This window comes from Sorex araneus, chromosome 2 (assembly GCF_027595985.1).
Source record: "Sorex araneus isolate mSorAra2 chromosome 2, mSorAra2.pri, whole genome shotgun sequence".
NCBI lineage: Eukaryota > Metazoa > Chordata > Mammalia > Eulipotyphla > Soricidae > Sorex > Sorex araneus.
In genome coordinates this window covers 28,974,728-28,994,544 of record NC_073303.1, presented here as the reverse complement: position 1 = coordinate 28,994,544, position 19,817 = coordinate 28,974,728, and the positions used below count along the sequence as shown (strand labels likewise).

The 19,817-nt window shown below is 40.0% G+C and overlaps 1 protein-coding gene across 1 annotated transcript in view; it reads right to left on the bottom strand.

Moving 5' to 3' along the window:
* Nucleotides 1-268: 268 nt before the first annotated feature.
* The window catches only part of LOC101541549 (butyrophilin-like protein 2), a 51,642-nt gene continuing 32,093 nt past the window's right edge, over nt 269-19,817 (bottom strand). The window contains exons 2-7 of the mRNA XM_055124334.1: nt 13,234-13,316; nt 9,698-10,045; nt 7,711-7,992; nt 6,116-6,136; nt 2,168-2,515; nt 269-600 (exon numbers count right to left, since the gene is read on the bottom strand). Coding sequence (XP_054980309.1) covers nt 269-600; nt 2,168-2,515; nt 6,116-6,136; nt 7,711-7,992; nt 9,698-10,045; nt 13,234-13,316 — 1,414 coding nt within the window. The remainder of the gene's footprint in view (nt 601-2,167; nt 2,516-6,115; nt 6,137-7,710; nt 7,993-9,697; nt 10,046-13,233; nt 13,317-19,817) is intronic.

The window sequence follows — 19,817 nt, the reverse complement described above, 5'->3', positions numbered from 1 at the left end:
CCCCATCACAATTATTCTTGACTCTGAAATAAAACCAAAAACTTTCTTAAATCATGAAATAGGGAAAATTTCAATATCATCTTTTTCACTTTAGTAGCAATTGGACTGGAGATAAGGGTGAGTTAAGCCTCCCCATGAGGAAATTTTTCCTCCCTACTCTGCAGAAGCAGAGACACTATAATATCATGCAAGCTCATTGCTAGCTCTTCTCAAAAGCACACACAGATTCAGGCATATAGAATTCTCCTCCTATCTTCCGATCATACAATTATGATAACTGGAATAATATCTGCTGGAAAATGATAAAATGACACCAACCAGAGAAAGAAAAGTTTGTCGCTTTCTCCTCGCTGAGAAGTGGGTTGCTGATGGAGCAGGTGACATTCACGACAGAGCTGTTTGTGACCAACAGGTGTGTCTCCACATGGAATAGCCCATGGCTTCCTTCAGTCAGGACCTCTGACAATGACTGGATTGTCTTCCCTTCCACATCCTTCCACTGCACAAGGGGCCGTGGGAACCACCCGTCTGAAGTACACTTCAGCTGGACTTCTCCATCCTTTGCTTCCTTCATGGTGATCACTGGAGACGAACCCATGCCTGGGAAATATAGTCAAGAAACAAAACATGAATTCTCTGAGTTTATCTGGCCAGTGACTTCAAAAAGAGGAAAGAGGAAATTTCAGGAGCTTGGAGGAGAGAGCAAAGTTTATTGAGGTATTCAATCCCACTTAAATACAAAACTTAGTGAGTTCATAGAGATAGCACAACAGGTAGGCAGCTTGCCTTCTACACAGGCCTCCCATTTCTGTCCCCAACAAATCCCCAAGTAGTAAAAGTAGTAATCCCTGAGTACACAGTTAGGAGTAAACTATGAGCATAGCTAGGTGTAGCCAAAAGACAAAACAAAAGAGAGAGATAGAGAAAGAGAAAGAGAGAGAGAGAGAGAGAAGACTGACTGGAACATTTTCCTGTTTTGTTTACCTATCTTATATTAATTTTTATATTCAAAAAAGTCAATAAAATAAGTGTATGAATAGCATGGTCAATATAAAAGTAATGAATAGAAGAATAATCTCATAGATTGTTGCTTTTGCTTTTTGTTTTGGGGATAATACTAGCAGTGCTCAAAGCCAGGAGTAACAGGTCTCTGAACACAGAGATCACTCTTGGTAGGACTTTGGGAACCATATAGGGCATCTGAAATTGAATCCAGGTCAGCCACACAGAAAGTAAGTGTACCTAGTGTACTATTTCTCTGGCCCATGAGATTAGATCTTATTAATATATTCTAATTGCAGAAAATGTTGGAGCAAATTTAACTTCACAACATGTGGGTATTTTCTACTGTGGATGTTTTCGAATTTTTTATCTCATATACAATTTTTTTAAGTTGATTATTCAACATTGGTTAAATATCTCAGTGGCAGTTGCTACACTTGGAAAATTAGCTTTCACAAATACAAACAGTGGGAAATTTTTGAGACAGGGAGAATTTTTTTTTTATTTTCCATACTGCTAATACTATCAATATGTGTGATTTTTGTCAGTTGTTGGATACTTAAATCATGTCCTTAAATCATGACATATCCTAGTAACTATATACGTTTCCCAAAATTCTCATAACACTGGGAACGAAAAAGTCATTATAAAGCTATGAAGTAAAAGTCTCAAGTTTACTACATGCATATAGTAAGGGCTGGAGCGGTAGCACAGTTGGTAGGGCATGTTTGACTTGCACTCGGCCAACCCGAGTTCGATTACTCTGTCCCTCTGGGAGAGCCTGGCAAACTATCAAGAGTATCTCACCAGCATGGTGGAGTCTGGCAAGCTACTCGTGGCATATTCGATATGCCAAAAACAGTAACAAGTCTCACAATGGAGATGTTATTGGTGCCTGCTCGAGCAAATTGATGAACAAGGGGAGGACAGTGACAGTGACAGCATATAGTCAAACTGGGAAGGGTACATTTTCAAGACTGAATTAAATCTAATCTATTTGCGTGTGTGTTTGAAGAACTTATGAAAATCCCTGCATGTTGAATGGTTCAATATCAATTTGATGAGTGAATAGATGGTGAAAACTATTTTGTGAGCCAGAGAAATTTTCCAGGAACCACATGTTATTAAATAAACAACAATAGAACATTTTATCTGGAGACTTTACCTACTATTTTCAAATCCAAACTGGCCTCCTGGTAGACGCCATCTTTTTCAAAAAGACACCGGTACTGTCCATCATCTGAAGTTCTGGCTTTGTGTATCTGCAGAGTTACTGTTCCCTCGTTGATGGAATCACTCACCAGTGTAGTTCTCCCTCTGTATTCTTCCATCTGCTCTCCGGCCACATGATCCCCATTCATATACACGTAAACAGCAGGATAGTAATGGCCTTTGACCCACCTCACCTCCATGTCCTGGGCATTAGCCTTAGGGGACAAGGAGCAGGTCAAGTTTACATCTTCCCCAAATCTGACAAGGATGGGCTGAGAAGGTCCAATCACTTTCAAGGAAGCTAGTAAATACAACCGACAAAAGAGAAGACTTAAAATGCAGCAAACAGGGTCATCAGCAAGAACACCTCCAGAGGGGATTAGGACCCAAGGGGCTATCAGGGATATCTATAAGACTCAAGGTTATGCTTCGGAGAGGTGGATTTTATTAAATCTACACTTGACCTTTCCCAAAATTTCACTCAATTAGGAGCCCAGTAACAAAACTTTTGTCAATCAAGTTTGCTGTGTTAATAAAATTAACACTTAAAAAAGAGAAGGGCTCTGAGATAGTACAGCAGATAAGGCACTTGTCTTAAATGCAGCTGACTAGGCTTCAATCTCCAGCACCCCATAGGGTCCCTGAGCACTGCCAGGAATGGTCCCTGAATGCAGAGCCAGAACTAACCCCCGGTCACCACTGGGTGCAGGCCCAAACAGAAACAAAAATCTCACTTTCAAAAAAAAAGTTTTTGTATTCAAATACAAAGTGTGTAGATAATTCTGCCATGACTGTTTGCACGTAGACTGTGAGACAAGTGATGAGGACACTGAAATCATTGCATACTCTTGATAAGGGATAGGATAAAAATGTATTTCTGGTGGACTTTTGGTTATGAAATGTGAAGAAATTTTCCTAAAATTCATTCCCACAATCCCTTATAAATCACAGTCAGCCATTATACTTCAGCATCTCATGTATATATATGTATATATATATATATGTGTGTGTGTGTGTGTGTGTGTGTGTGTGTGTGTGTGCGTGTGTGTGATAGGTGTGTGTGTTCACCTGGTTCACATTATGGAAAATCTTCACGGAATGCCCATAAGTCATGCCATGGTCAGAATATAGCCAGAGTCTACCTACACGCTCTCCAAATGACCCAGATGACATCTTCTTCTATAACCCAATGGATAGACAGAGAAGAGGCTCTCTTTATCAGCCATGTCAATAAAGCTCGTATACACATACAAAAACACACACACACAGACACACAGACACACACAAACACTGGCTAAAATATAACCAAGCATAATCTATATAATGACAGGAAATCTAATTGAAGGCTCATGCATATGGCTGCCTTCATGCATTTTACTAAAAATGGTGCTATGCAACTGCTGAAGGCAGATAGACAATGGATCTGGCAATGTGTACTGGGAAAAACACTGTCCAAACACTAAATCAAAGATCTGAAAGCCTTTGACAAGCCAGGGAAATAGCTGAGATGCAGATTTCAGACCCAGGGCATGACTGGACTGGGAGAAAAGCTCCACTACTGGAATACAAACATAGCAAGACTGTCAAAGATAAGCATAGCTCCAAACTCTGTCCATTGACAACCACCCACCACCCAAACAACAGACTTTGGGAGATAGTTTGGAAAAACCATGATATATAAACTATGCTGTCATTTGTCCCCATCTCTGCTTGAGATGTGCACTTTCTTACACTAAGGTACATTTGCCAATACCTGCCTGAGATAAGTACTTTTTTATATGACATGGATTGTCCATCCATCTTGGGAAATCACTGCAGCTATATTTGGGATGTGAACTTTGCTCTTTTCCCATATGAAGTGGTCATTCTTTTGGATCTTTCTCTCTCTCTCTCTCTCTCTCTCTCTCTCTCTCTCTCTCTCTCTCTGTCTTTCTCTCTTTCTTTCCCAAATGAATTGATCTTTTTTTTACTATCTGTCACCTCCTGAAATTATTTTCTGTGAAAAGACCTGGAAACGTCTGAGTAAGATTCAGGACTGACTTTTCTTTCCTAAAAAAGAGCACTTCCTCCTCCAGCCTGAGTTCCAAGGCTTCCTGAGAAATGATGCATGAGGTGGCAGGAATCTCTCCTATGCCAGGCAGAAATGTGACTTATAGGACTGGTGAATCATAAGTTCAGCTCATAGCCAGATTTCAACTTTCCTCAGTTTCAAACTTACCCAGGCACTTCCCTGGGTGACAGAGCTGGGTAGAGAGAGAAGTAGTAGATTCTCCAGGCTGCTATCTCTCTGCTACTCACTTCACAGAAGCTGCCCACAACAGAACACAACCTGGTGGATAGAGCCAGAAAGCTCCTGAACAAGTCTGTTAATGCTGTTAGAGCTGGAGAAGCTCCTGTGCACTCATATGGCAATATTGTCATGCTATTAACATACCAAAGACAATAAGACCTGAGTACTTAAGAAAATGATAAGTGATATTTAGAATAACTGGAAGATGGAATGTAATGGCTTAAGGAGTGTGTGTGTGTGTGTGTGTGTGTGTGTGTGTGTGTGTGTGTGTGTGTAGGTAGTGGGGCGGGGGGGGGGGGATGCTCAGAATACCAGATCAGGGACATCAGTGACATCAGTGAGATTCCTGGTCTACTCAACTGACAGCACACCCTCCAAGCTTCTGAGAGCACAGTGCTCCAGCCCTGACCTGACAGGGACCCAAGGAAAATGTTATCTTTTGTCTTACTTGATGATAGCCCCAGAAGATCAGCACAACTTGGAAATTGCATGATAGAATATTGTGTGTTGAGTCTCTAGTGGACCTGTCACATTTCTTTCCCTCTTTCTAGAGGGAAAGAGGTATCAAGCTGTCCAAAACAGACTCCATTAACTAATGTATAGCAAACTCTGCAAAGGTTCTATCCAGTCAGGAGCAGATGCAGGCCCAGATTATAAGGCTCACAATTGTGAAGCTCTCCTCAGACTGTAGAGAACATGTGATGTTCCCGAAGACCCTCCCTTTATATGTATGGTTCAAAGTATCTCACTATACCCTTGGAGAGAATGGGGTGTTTTTGCCACACTTACTTTTATCAGATGCTTCTACATGAATGAAAAATATTCTCATGTGCAATATAACATTCACACATGTGTGCATGCACACACACTCCCACACAGACACAGACACACACACAAAGACACACATTTCTTTAACAGGTAACTTGAGGAACAGTAAGGTAGTGACAGGTAGAGAAAATGATACAGGTTCTTGGGTTATTGAACAGGCTCTTTATCATGAGCAAAAGGTCAAAGAAAGGAGGAAGAAGGTAAGGAAATAAAGGAGGAAGTGAACGAGGATAAAATATCAGATGACGATTATAGGCCTTTCGCTGTAGTAAATAAGTAATCTTTCATATCTTAAAAATGTAAGAGCCCCATCCCAATCGTAACGTGTTTAGGCCTTGTGAGGTTAAAAAAAAAGACCTAGAATGGTGGGTGGTGATGTCCATTTCTCATGATAATATTATCCTCACCTGAGAAATGTCTTTAAAGAACCCCAGAGCCTAGCAGCTGTTTTGTGCCATGCTACACACTCCAAAGGCATCTTCCTATGAAATAGGACAGAGATGATGTCTCTGATACCTTATAGGCACCCACTGAAGCTCACTGGGGTCCCAAGAACACAGGAGTGACAGGTTACACAGTGCCAAGGAGCACGGAGGAGGTTTTGGAGGTCCATGTGCTTTGTTCCTGTCTAGTAGTAACTGAATTCAAGAAATGCATAGCTCAGCTTCTGTTGTGAATCACAAACTGCAAAGGTAACTCCAGTTGGCGTTGTCCATGGAGCACTTCCTCCATCTGGGAGGCAGAGACTCATCTACAATGGTTTGTGGCATTATATTCACTTACCGAGCTCTGTCTGGAGTTTATCTGGAAATTAAAAATAATAAATAAATAAATAAATAAATAAACAAATAAGCATTTTACAGATTTTGGCCTAAGGAAAAAAAGAAAAAACATTTTAGAAAAATAAAACCAAGTTTTATATTTGTATTGCAATGTTCAATTCATAAAAAAGAAACAAGGAAAAAACATATTGATTCATTCCAAGGACCACAGAGCAATCCAGTTAGACCTCCTTTTCTCTGGACAACTAAAATCTCAGTGATTTTGATTACAGTTACCATTCAGATATTACAAAGTTATCACAATCATACATTCTCTTGGGGGTAGAGAGATGGAATAGGGGTTAAGGTGACTTGCATTGCATGTGGCTGATCCCTTTTCTATTCTTGGCCCCACATACGGAATCTAAGAATTTCGATGATTGATCCCTGAGCTCAAAACTAGAAGTGAACCCTAAGCACAATCAGCTGTGGTCAAACCTCTTCAGTCTCCTAAAGTAATAATACATTCTATTTTCATAAATTTGCAAAAAGTATAAAATATGTGGATGCATATATACATCTGTCACCTATAATTCCAATCAGAGTAAGTTTACACTGTAATTGGGATTATAAATATACATGCACAAACACACGAAAATTTGCTCATTTGGGGGCAGAAAAAATAGTAAAAATGTTAGGCATTTCATTGTACACAGCCAAGCAGGGTTCAATCCCAATCACTCTATATGGTTCCCCAGTCCCACCAGGAGTGATCCCTGAATGCATAGCCAGGACTAAGTCCTGAGTACTGCTAAATGTGACCCCAAAATACAAAAAGCAAAAATGAAAATAAACCATTAATTCCTTTTACTTTTAACAAATAACATTAAATTTTAATTTGCTCCTATATTCATTTACTATAAGGAACAATGAAACACATCCATGTTCCTAAATATTGAGAGCACTAAATGTGAGTGCAGTTATAAATTATATGGAGTAAAAAGGCTTTATGTAATTGGAAATATAAATTATAGATATACAGATAAGTAAATACATTGAGAGATTTATGGATAATGGATGGATAGATGGATAAACACATAAGATATTTATCACTGAATAGAGCATCATGAATATGATGTTTTTCAACTGAATCATGCTACAACTAAAGGCAATGTAACACACATAACATTCCATTCTGTATTAGGTTATTTGGGTTGTTGATTTTATTATATTTATAAATAAAAATATTATGATGCAAATTTTCACCTCTGATTATATTCATATGTGATATGTCCCTAAGAAAATTTGGAATAATACATCTTAGAAAAACATCTTGGTTGCAAAATTATAATTTAATTTTCTTGCCAATATGATGGATACTTCTGGGTGAAGAATAGCAACGCAGAACGGAAAGGTAAAGCATTAAAGCAACCGAAGTACCTTTATATATTCAAAATATAGCAAAACATAGTAGCATGTATGATTATGACTTTGATATAGCTTAGAACACATCACTAAATAGTAGGATGGTTTAACATTTTTTATTGGTGCTGTGGAACAGTTTATGTAATTTTTATATGAAACTGAGCCTTTTTGTGTGAGAGGAACAGCACCGACCTGGAATGGAGATGGTCGCATCCTTCTGCTCATGGAGGACAGGGTTGTGGATGATGCAGGACACAGTCTCTGCAGCGGCATTCCTGACCACATGAGTGGCTTCCACATAAAACAGGCCATCTTCCTCTTGGATACTCCGCTCAGAGAAAGTCAGCAACTTCTCTCCAGTGGTAGATTTCCAATGAATCCTGGGTTCTGGGAACCAGCCTTTTGCAGCGCACAGAAGCTGGAATTCATTTTCCGTAGATCCTGCCATGTGAATGCTAGGGGTAGAGCCCAGATCTAAGAATGGAAAGCACAGCTCTGAGACCCAGAGCTCACAGAGACACTAGTCACAGACTTAGATTCCAGTGATACAGCGTACAGGGAGATAGCAGGACTTCAGGGGTCTGAGTATAAAAGCCATGCAAAGTATTTTTCCCCTTAAGTTTCAGGTTCATACACACATTATTAGCTCTGTCAAGTGGATCTGTAAATTTTGACATCGGATTGATATTTTTCTTTAGATGAAGAGAGAATAAGAGATGCGGCCAACAGCTAATTAGAGAGAGAAAACAGAAGGGAATGCCTTGCCACAGTGGCAGGGTGGGGTGGGGGGGAGATGGGATTGGGGAGGGTGGGAGGGACACTGGGTTTACGGGTGGTGGAGAATGGGCACTGGTGAAGGGATGGGTTCCAAACTTTGTATGAGGGAAGTATAAGCACAAAAGTGTATAAATCTGTAACTGTACCCTCACGGTGATTCTCTAATTAAAAATAAATAAATTTAAAAAAAAAATTGAACAGTTAAAAAAAAAAAAAGAGATGCGGCACAGTAACATTTTATGTGTCCATTGCTGCAAAAGAATAGGTGTTGTATTGTAATGTATTCATTAACTCCTCTGCCTTTTTCATCATAATTCTTATATTTTAAAATTCCATGCAGCCATTCAGTGAGAAAACCATTTATGAGAAATCCACACCTCTCAACACAAAAGTAAATGGTCTGTCATTTTCTATTTTTTTTTCTTTTTGGGTCACACCTGGCTGTTCACAGGCTACTCCTGGCTTTGAAATCAGGAATTACTCCTGGCAGTGCTCTGGGGACCATATGGGATGCTGGGAATAGGACCTAGGTCGACCGTGTGCAAGGCAAATGCCCTACTCGCTGTGCTATCACTCCAGCCCCGAGCCTTTACTTTTAAGATAATTTTTTTTCATAAAACAGATTCTTTCTGCAGCCATTCTTTCTCCCCATCTCTCTTCTACTTGGATAATACAAAAATATTCAGAGTCTTGCCAGGCACCATGGATTTATCCTCAGATTATCTGTGAACCCCCAGTTTGTTGAACAATGCTTATATTCATAAAAATCCATGACTCCTTACCACTCCAATCCCATCACTAGTTTTCTAACTGCAGATGTTATATATAGAAACAGAGTGTTAACATCTCAGTCACTGCATGGTTGACATTGGATAGAGAATAGCAGGGCCTATTAATACACAGAAACCAGGCAGTTCTACTGATATGCAGATACCAGGCACTCAGCTAAGTTCACTGACAGAGCAATTGATTTGTCCTTTTATACCTGTTTTACTTTCATGGCAAAGGGAATTAACCATGTAAGCTAAATTTGACAAAAGTGTTTACAACTGAGTTTTCTTTGAGGAACCACTTGCCTTCACATGAATCAGTATAGAGAACTGGACATTAGGAACGGCCTTCATAGTTAAAGAGGAATTATTCAACAGAAAAACACTATTCACATGTATACTTCTTCCTTCAATATTCCGTTTTTCCAGGGCAGGAGCGATAGAACAGTGGGTAGGCTGTTTGCCTTGCAAACAGGCAACCTGGGTTCAATCCCCGGCATCCCATATGGTCCCTTGAGCACCACCAGGAGTGATTCATGAGTGCAGCACCAGGAGTAACCCCTGAGCATTACCAGGTGTGACCCAAAAAGGAACATAATAAAAAACAATCCGTCTTTCCCCCAAATACTCACTTGCTACTTTGAGATACAAGCTTGTTTCTACATAGTAGTCCCCCTCTTGGAAACGACACCAATATTGTCCATCATCAGATGGCTGGGTATTGTATATCTTCAGCGACACACGTCCCTCAGCAATGTTATCCTCTATCCACTCTACCCGGCCTCTGTACTCCTCCAGCTGCTTCTCTGTCACCTCAGATCCATCCAGAAGTGTAAACACAGGTGTGCTGGAATCCAAGCGGTACCATGTCACGTTTGTGGGCAACACAGTCTTCTTAGGGTGAAGCTGGCAGGTTAGTAAAGCATCTTCCCCAACCCTGGACACGATAAGATGGGAAGGTCCAATCACTCTAAAGTCACCTACAAAATAGTGGAAAAAAGGAACAGGAAAAACCATAAAATTAATGTGCTTGTTTTGGAATGTCCAAATATCAAAAATAACATTTTGGTGTAAGTTTTATTTTCAGTAGAAAAACTCAGTGTTATAATTTTCACATTATTTCCCTAAAATATTACAGGAAATATTTTTAACATCTGGCCATTACCCTTGCTGGCAATAACAAGATATAACATATTACAGGGTAATATCCAGATGTGTAATATAGTGTAAGATTGCTATTATTTCAGTATTAAATACTGAAAATAACTGAAAACATAAAAAGCAGACTTTACCATTGCATCTGTAACTTGCTTACATGAATCAGGGAAAAAAATATTAATTGCTTTGAGACTGTGAGATTTTAAATATCAAGTTATTTATCTTACTCAACCCACTATGACAAGGTCATTTTTATTCTCATAAGTTAATTAGCAAATTTATATGGGAGGATTTCTTTTGGATGGTGGTCACCCCAAACAGTATAGGGGTGATTCCTGGTTGGGACATTCTCTTGGCCATACTCAGTGGACCAGGTAGAACAGAGGATCAAATCCTAGTATCTTGAATGTAAAGTATGCTCTCAGTCCATTGAGCTAAACATCCATCCAAAATTAAATTTTTCAGTTGGGTTCTTTTTTTTCTTTTTCTTTTTGGGTCAATTGCCTGGCAATGCATAGGCAAAGCATAGGGATTACTCCTGGCTCATGTACTCAGGAATTACTCCTGGAGTGCTCAGGGGACCATATGGGATGTTGGGAATCAAACCTGGGTTGGCCTCAAACAAATGCCCTACCCTCTGTGCTATCACCCCAGCCCCTCAATTGGGCTCTTTATCAATTATAAATTTAATTCATGCTTTATGGTTAGTGATTTTGCTTTATATTGTTAGTGACTAATAAAGATGGTAATGACATTTCCTTAAATTAGGATAACAAATTTATTGATTTACATGATTTTATAAGTCCTCTATCCTAAGTAATAAATTTTTGTTATTTATTTACTTAAATGTAATTCTTTTTTTTTTTAGCTTTTTGGGTCACACCCGGTGATGCACAGGGGTCACTCCTGGCTCTGCACTCAGGAATTACGCCTGGCGGTGCTCAGGGGACCATATGGGATGCTGGGAATCAAACCCGGGTTGGCCGCGTGCAAGGCAAATGCCCTACCTGCTGTGATATCACTCCAGCCCCTTAAATGTAATTCTTATCTTCCTCTATTTACATCAACAAAATCCCAGTTGTAGAGGTTAATACAAGTAATTTACAAGATATTTTGTAAGGATTAAGGTCAAAATTTGTCTAGAGTCTGAATTTGCCAATAAAATTTTAAGTCATGTTTGAACTATTCATTTTCATCTGCAAATTGTAGAGATAATCAATAACCCTGTATGTCACTACGTTTAATAATTTCATAGATCATATTTATGAGTGGTTCTTAACCTCCCATCCATGGACCACGGTTGGGCGGCAAGAGTAGAAAGATTGAAAACCAACAGTTTGCCACAGTAGTTAAAACTGCTGGCTGTGGATTGATGTGCAGACAGATACCTATCTTCAGGTGTAAAAAGGTTGACAATTACTGATGTATATGACATCACTCTTATTCCAACACAACCCAGGCCATTTGCACTTTTCCTGTGTAAATTAAGTCCTTCAAATAAGAACTTGTCCTTGTTTACTTTCTAATGAATATGAAATCAAAACTCTTCAACAGGTCACTGTAGAATTTTCTTTAGGATTCTAATGTCACACGTGGACATTAACTTTACATAAATTCTTTTCAAATCACTGTAGTTTGACTTACTTTATTCAGCTATTGAGAGTTCCTGTTCATTTCTTACAAGTCACCTTTAGCTTATATTGAAAGGTGTTTTTTTTAATGCTATTCAATTTGAGCTAAGAAATTGTCACTTTTCTGCCCAGAAAGATTCTCACAAGGATGCAGGACATAAAACTTAACATGATTTGGGTTCATTCTAGGGATTCCCACGGCAATCTCATCTAATCCTAACCCTGTGTTATCTTATTAGGCAGAAATATATTGTTGTTTCAAGCTGCAGGGATGCCTCCAGACCCTGCACAAGGCTGAGTCTCATTCGGTCCCTCCCACCCCAATGGCGTAGGGTGGGTCCCACCACCTGCCCCAACAGAGTCCCGGCAGCAAAAACCTCCAGAACCCAATCACCAGCATGCTCAGGGCCGATCTCCACAGGCTCAGGATGAGCCTCATCCATAGAATAAATCTGCTAAAAAACTTCAGATATGCAGGTTTTGTGACCAAAATCTCCAGGCTTCCATTGAGTCAGGAAGGGTGAGCTCCCCCACCTCTCTCTTCTTCCAGGAGCCTGGCAGTCACCCTCACTGGCTGCCTCTGGTGCTAGATAAGCTCAATACTGGCCATAGTCCAGAGACTCACAAGTGAACCTTAGAAGAGAGGAATAAGCTGCAGAGATGCCTCCAGACCCCAAAGTCAACACCCAGTTTAAAAATTTAACTCCAGCTGTCCCACCCTATTTAAAATTTTAGAACTTTTGGTATGATATCTTTTAGTCTATACCACTGTTGTAGCATACCACATTTGATAGTGTGTAAGTAGAAGGCAACCGATCTCAACTTTTAAAAAAGATATATACATATAAACATATAAACACAAGGCTCAACCTGTACTAACAGATTATTAATCTCCTATACAAGGGCTATTGGCTCCAGGGTGAGATACAACAATCTTCGCACACTTTCCTCTACAGAAACATTTTTGGATCATTTTTAGTGAATTATTCATAATAAACAATAAAAAAATTATTTAGGACCTGCTTTAGGAGCAGAATTGGGTAGGAAAATTCAAAACAAAGGTGGTGGGAATAATGGTGCTATGATTGGTGTTGGAATATGGAATGTATTAAATTATTGTGAACAACTTTACAAAATAAAATAAAATAAATTATTTCAAAATTATATTGCTATTCTTACTATAAAGATGTGGTAACCTAAGAAACAGGTCTTCAAGTAACATTTCAAAGGTAATACAGAAGCCCCTCCTGGAACACAGACACCTTGACCTCTGGATTCCCCGCTTTTCCAATTGCTCTAAACAATTTCGATTTAGAACTCTGCATCCAAACGCGATCTTTGGCACATCAGGCTCAGAAAAGGAAAGAGGAGCATCCTACCTGAAGGCTTCATGCTGAGCAGGACAAATAAGAAGGAGGCAACTGCACCAAACAGAAAGCATTCTGAAATGTACGCTAATCCCCTTGAACACAAGAGAAAATATGATGACCAAGATGATACTGTAATGCATCATGAACTCTGTGTTTCCAATGATTATGTAGTCACACAAAGAATCAACTTCAACTGAACACTCAGAGATGGGCTGTGTTGTAGTCAAACAACTTTTTGCCTTAAAGGAGAATTTTTGACTGGAATGAAAAGCTGGGCTAGATGGAAAATGATATATTTAAGTCCATTTGAAGTTACAAAAAGTAGAGAATAGAAATATGGAAAATAAAATGATCACTCACCTTCCTGTTCTTCTCATTAAGTTCTTTGTCACCACTATTTCCTGGGTTTAAAGGAACAAGGCCCAGAGTCCTAATGGATTTTGTAAGCCAAAACTTGTGCATTGGGAGAAACCAGGCACATTGTTTGCTTTAGAAATTGAAAGAAACTAATGATGGAAATGATGCTACAGAAACTTATCACAAGAAATGACCCTAAATGCCCTTTAAACATCATTTCAACACTGAGAACAAATGAGAAATTAATTAGGAATAAATATTTATGAATAAATTAGGAATTAGTACACTTCAGAATAAATTTTAAAAAGTTATGTTGGAATATAGCTCTAAATATTTTTGGCCTGACTTTGGTTTGTCCTTTCTCCCTTACTATAAAGACTTTAGCTTTATCTGGTAATAATCTTTAAACAATTCTAGACTACATTGGTATGTCCTGCTCCCCTTGCCACTAGGAGCTTAGGTATATCAGTCACACCCATCAAGGTGCTTCCCGAGTCACTCCCATTTCTTTGTTTATCCGTAATCACTTCTATGCTCCCTTCCCCAACTAGTTAATTAGCTCTTCCTCTAATCAGAGACTGTTAATTTGTAAGGTCAGACCTTGCTAGGACAGTGAACTTGTATTGTAAGTTAATATTGCCTTTCTCTTCTCCTTATGTCTTTTGAATAGTTTACTTTAAAGCAATATCCTTTTTGTATGGACAAAGAAAAACAGTTGTTAATATGCTTTGGTAACATGCATAAGTAAATCGAATATTATTCATTCCCGGGCATCTGCTTTCTCGACTTAAGCCTCAGCTGCCCTTACTTCCTAGCACCCCCAAAAGCAGGGTCCTGACAAGGGACGGGATGGACCCAGGGCAAGTGGTGAGTTATGCGCTACCCTGTCATCGAGATGGGCCTGGCCAACGCACCTAATGCTTAACTATACGTTAAGAGCTTGGTCATGGACATGTCATGTCATGATCCAAAAGCAACGAGACTAGGACCCTGCTAGGGATAAGAAAGACTAATCTGGCCTGAGCACTGTAGTCTGAGATCGAGATGACCCCAGGAGAGCAATTCTATAAGCTTAATGCATCTCTTGCTATGTCCATACAAAATGATTAATATTATGAATACTTATATGTTAGTTGGACAAGGAGAGGAAAAACACACCCATGGGATTCCGCTCTTGGATGGATGTCCTGCTGAAAGACAGTCTGTCCTAGAAGAAGCATCCCCTAAGGGAAACAACTTTACCCCTATTGCCCTATTGATTGTGACCACACCTATGTGTAAGCCCTGATCCCTTATGTGGGGGATTTAAGGTGGCTGTATGAGGGGGTTCGGGGAAGAAGAAGAGAGAGAGACGGGAGTGTATAGGTAGGAGATTGGAATAAACTACAATTGAGACCAACCAGCCTGGCTCCGTTCCTTCCTTTGCCTGCCTCATCATAGGCATCAACCTCCCCGGGGTGGGGAAAGCGGCTGGAGATTACCGAATGCAGGTGGCGGGAGAGACAATGCCTATGCCCAGTGCCTGGCGGTGTGGTGCCCTCTTTCTCTTTTCTTTTTTTGTGTTTTTACACAAGTTAAATTGGTAGATGGATAAATCCAACACTTTTATGATGCGAGGAGAGATGAGCAAACCAAAACATTACACAGCTAAAAAGTTTTAAGGTTACCAGGAGTAAAAAAGAGAATGCTGGTTTCTTGTTTGGAAAGTTAAAAATTCAGAGTAAATAAAAGGGGGATCAGGTTATTCTACATTATATACTAAGTAACTTATTGGAAAAAAACTGGGTTCAATCAAATACTCAAGACATAACCTACTAAGAAGTGATGAAAAGTTGGTTACTGCTTCCTTTTTCACAGAAATTAAGACACAATAAAATTTGTTCTCTAGGATCAATTAATTATTAATTGCCACATAGGAAGGGGAAAGGGAATGGACAAATCATAACTAAGGGGCTAACCATATGGTCAAGGACAGAACTAGACTTTCAGGAAATCTAGTGTATATACACACATTGATAGAGTCAATAACATACAGTTGAAACATACAAATAATAGTTGTAATAGTAGTATATCATATTAGTATAGTGTAATGTAATTGCATTAATAAAAATCAACTATTGAATGGTAAAATGCTGAAAATATCAAGTAACCACGTGATTATGTGATGCAACACATAATATTTTAGTCAGTGGTGACACACATATTTGATAGAGTCCAAATCTTGTTGCCTAGTGACATCTAGATGTTTAGATGTACAAATGCCACTTTTTTACAATTGCCTCAGTATTCAATGCAGTAATACTTATGATGCCCCTGAACAATATGCTCACTACACCATCCAGCCTGCGCATGTAGTTGTTTACCCCATACAAGTCGTAAAAGTATTATTTACTGTACATCATTACCTCAACAGTGACACTACCTAATGACACATATCTCAAAGGCATCCCCAATATCAAGTGATGCATGACTGCAATTAATTGATGAGAATAAATTTATTTCATTCACAAACTTTGAAGCTATATATCTACATGAAGTTTAAAAATAAATGCAATACGGACTAGTGCAGTAGTAGAGCCAGTCAGGTGCTTGCCTTCAATGTGGCCATCCCAGGGTCAATTCCCAGCAACACATAGGTCCCCCAAATACCACCATGAGTAATTCCTGAGCACAGAGCTAAGAGTAAGCCCTGAGCACTGCAAGTGACTCCAAAACCAATATGTAACTATATACAGTGATACATATATGTAATAAAACATCTCATTTCATGGAGAGAAAGGAAAGTAAAATAAGAGTTCTATGAAACAAGACTGCTTCTCGTGACTGCAAGCATCTCCCGTTATTGTCTTCAAGCTCTTCATTCACTCCTTTGTAATGATGACAATAATTCCTAATATGCTTCCAAAAAACAGCATGCAGCGTCAAACAAATAAAATGTTTCCAGTTTTCTGAGATTTCATCCAGCATTCTCTTTTTATCCAGTCTGCCTTATAGAGATATTGTGTGGGTCACATGAGTTACAAAGGCACTTTGAAAAATGTGACATGGAATGAGAGTATAAAATACCAGTGACTGTAAGGACACTGGTGGTAGAATAGTGTTATGTAACAGTATATGCCTGAAACAATTCTATTATAAACAACTCTGTAAATCACAGTGTCTTAATTAAAAATAAATTTTAAAAAATTATCATGGAAGTAGGGGACAATTCTAGAGGGAGTGTTATACTGGTGGTGGACTTGATGTTGGAACACTGAATTCCAAAACAGCTGTATTATAAACAACTTTGTAAACCATTGTGTTTAAATAAAGTTTTTTTTTTAAAAATAATAATACCAAAGAGCAGTATTACAAATGACAGTTTCCATGTGAAGCACTGACTGACTGCATGCCCTTCCTTTATCTTTTTCATCTACTTCCCTATCTCAATCCTATCTCCCTCCCCAGGGCCCCTCCAAACTACTCACATGACTCCTGCCTTCACTAAGAATCCAGGTACACTGGGTCTTCTCGCTCCACCTCAGCTGTGGCCCTTAATTCATTCAGCATGAGTCCAAACACACAGGTGAGAACTTGTGGAGTGACTGGAGCAAGAAATATAGGCAGCTGGTTGAGAAAGAGCTGTGGGACGCCACCCCAAGTCTTTGAATGAAGGAGATCTTTTGCTGCCCCACCCAAACTGCTGAGAAAGCCAAACCTTGAGGCTCAACCTTGAAAGTAAAATGTTAATCAGAAGACCGCCTGTCAGTTAGACAATTCTGAAAATGGAAACAGGGCGACTTGTGAACTTTGAGTTCGACTATGAGTCCTATAGACCTGCAGAGCCTGTGATTAGCAATCTCTGCCTTCCCCTGAGCCCTTATTATAGCAGGAATTTATATCCTTAATCACATAAGCATAGTTAGCAGACGCCAAGTGTGTTCACATAAGCATAGTTAGCAGGCACCAATGATTATGCTTTGCGGGTATTTCCAGTAACAGTTTACAGAACAGGACAACAGGACATGTCACTTACTGATTAATGTAAGTGGGTATGGACAGGGGGGTGGGGGAAGGGGGGTTCTTTACAGTAACTCTAACCACAAACTTTTGGGGAAATAGGAACACTGGTCCTCGGGAAACAGAAACTTAGGCCTACTGCTTGCTTTGCTGCAGTGCAGTCTGTCGTGGCTTCTTGTTCTGCCTCACTCCAGCCCTTTACTGGGTCACAGGGTGATCTTTAATTCTGGGAATGTCACTGCAGCCTCATTCGGTCCCAAGCAAACCTCACAAGTACCACTTGGCAGAGAGGGACGGTCACAATCTTAGAGCACTCCCTTACAAGAAGGAAAACAACAAATGCAAGCAAATCTGTGAACCCTTGAGTAGATGCCTATTAAGTATTTCCCTAAATCCCATCCCCAAGGTCTCACTATTTTTCCTTAGCAAAGAATTTATTCCCATCCTGATCACTCAAATGTGCCACCAGATATGTAGCCTATTTGGGCCAAAAGCCTTACTGGGTTTGTATATGGAAAATATTAGGACCGAGACCACCCTTCAGTATTCAGAGAGACAAAGAGTGGAGCAGGACTGCAAAACACATATCAAGACTTTATTATTCCAGCTAGCTGGGGCCAAGCTGTTCTGCTGAAGCAGGAGGTCAGAGCTCGACCCCGAGGGTTTACAGCAAAGGGTTTATAAAGCCATTCTGGGCACACTGGCCTCAGGAGTAGGCACAAAGATAAACAATTCCAAAGGCAGAAATAAATTCAAGCATTTCATAAATAAGCAAAAGCATACAAGAACAATATATCAAGAAAACATTCCCAATTAGGAAGACATTCCCAATTCCCATACATCAAGAGAGCAAGGCATTCCCATACATCAAGAAAGAATCTCATCAGTTAGACACAGGATACAAGACAACTCTTGTATCCTGTGTCAACTCTTGACTTCCCAGCTCCATGTCTGTGTAAACACCAGTTAGTACCCTTAGTCCATTAGCTCAGTCATATATTCTTCATGGCCAGAGCTGCTTCCCACCAAGTGGTACTGTTAACCAATTAGCTCAGTTAAGTCATATATCCTTCTGGCCTGAGTTGTCTCCTACAAACTTTATGGCCAGAGTGAGAGGAGGCAAGTTAGCCGCTTCTCACATCCCCCGCCCTTTTCTATGATCATACTGAAGAATCTGCCTCTCACAGAAGCGATCTCATTTCTAAGCCTAAGTAATATTTTCTGGTTTCTAGAGCTAGAGCGATGATAGCTCAGTGGGTAGAGTGTTTGCCTTGCACATGGCCAACGCGGGTTTGACTCCTTCGTCCCTCGAGGAGAGCCCAGCAAGCTACGGAGAACATCCCACCCACACAGCAGAGCCTGGCAAGCTACCCGTGACGTATTTGACATGCCAAAAACAGTAACAATAAGTCTCACAATGGAGACATTACTGGTGCCCACTAGAGCAAATAGATGAATAATGGAATGACAGTGCTACAGTGCAGATTTGTTACTGGGGAAAGAACCAAATCAAATAACATAAACTTTCACTTAAATTTTAAAATAAAATTTCCATTCACCTATTTTTGTTTTGGGGGGGCACGGGGTCATACCTGCCTGTGCTTTGGACTTACTACTGACTCTGAGTTTAGACAGTCTCAGGAGACCACATATAAGGGGTGCTGGGATCAAACCTGGTTAGTCTTTTTTTGTTTTTGCTTTTTGGGTCACACCCGGCCATGCACAGGGGTTACTCCTGGCTCTGCACTCAGGAATTACCTCTGGCGGTGCTCAGGGGACCAATGGGATGCTGGGAATTGAACCCGGGTCGGCCACATGCAAGGCAAATTCCCTACCCTCTGTGCTATCGCTCCAGCCCCCAAACCTGGTTAGTCTTATGCAAGGCAATCACCCTTCCTGCTGTACTATTGCTCTGACCCATAAATTCCTGTTCACTTGTATGAGCTATATGTACTAGAGGACTAGAAGTAAGAATATTACATTGCCCAGGCTCACTTTGTTCCAGGTTTCCTAATGTGGTCTACATGCTATTCTGTCAGTGACTCAATATTATGAGATCTGGTAGGTTTCAGTAAGTGAAATGTTTACTTGCCCGGGTACTGCTTCATAGACAGGAGCCTGGCAATGACCTTGTGTTTCTGTCATGTTCTTGCCCAAAGATTCTAGCAGAGCTCTGATGTCAGCTGTGGCATCCCATGACGTCTTAATCTCTCCTATTCCAGATTGCATTACACCTT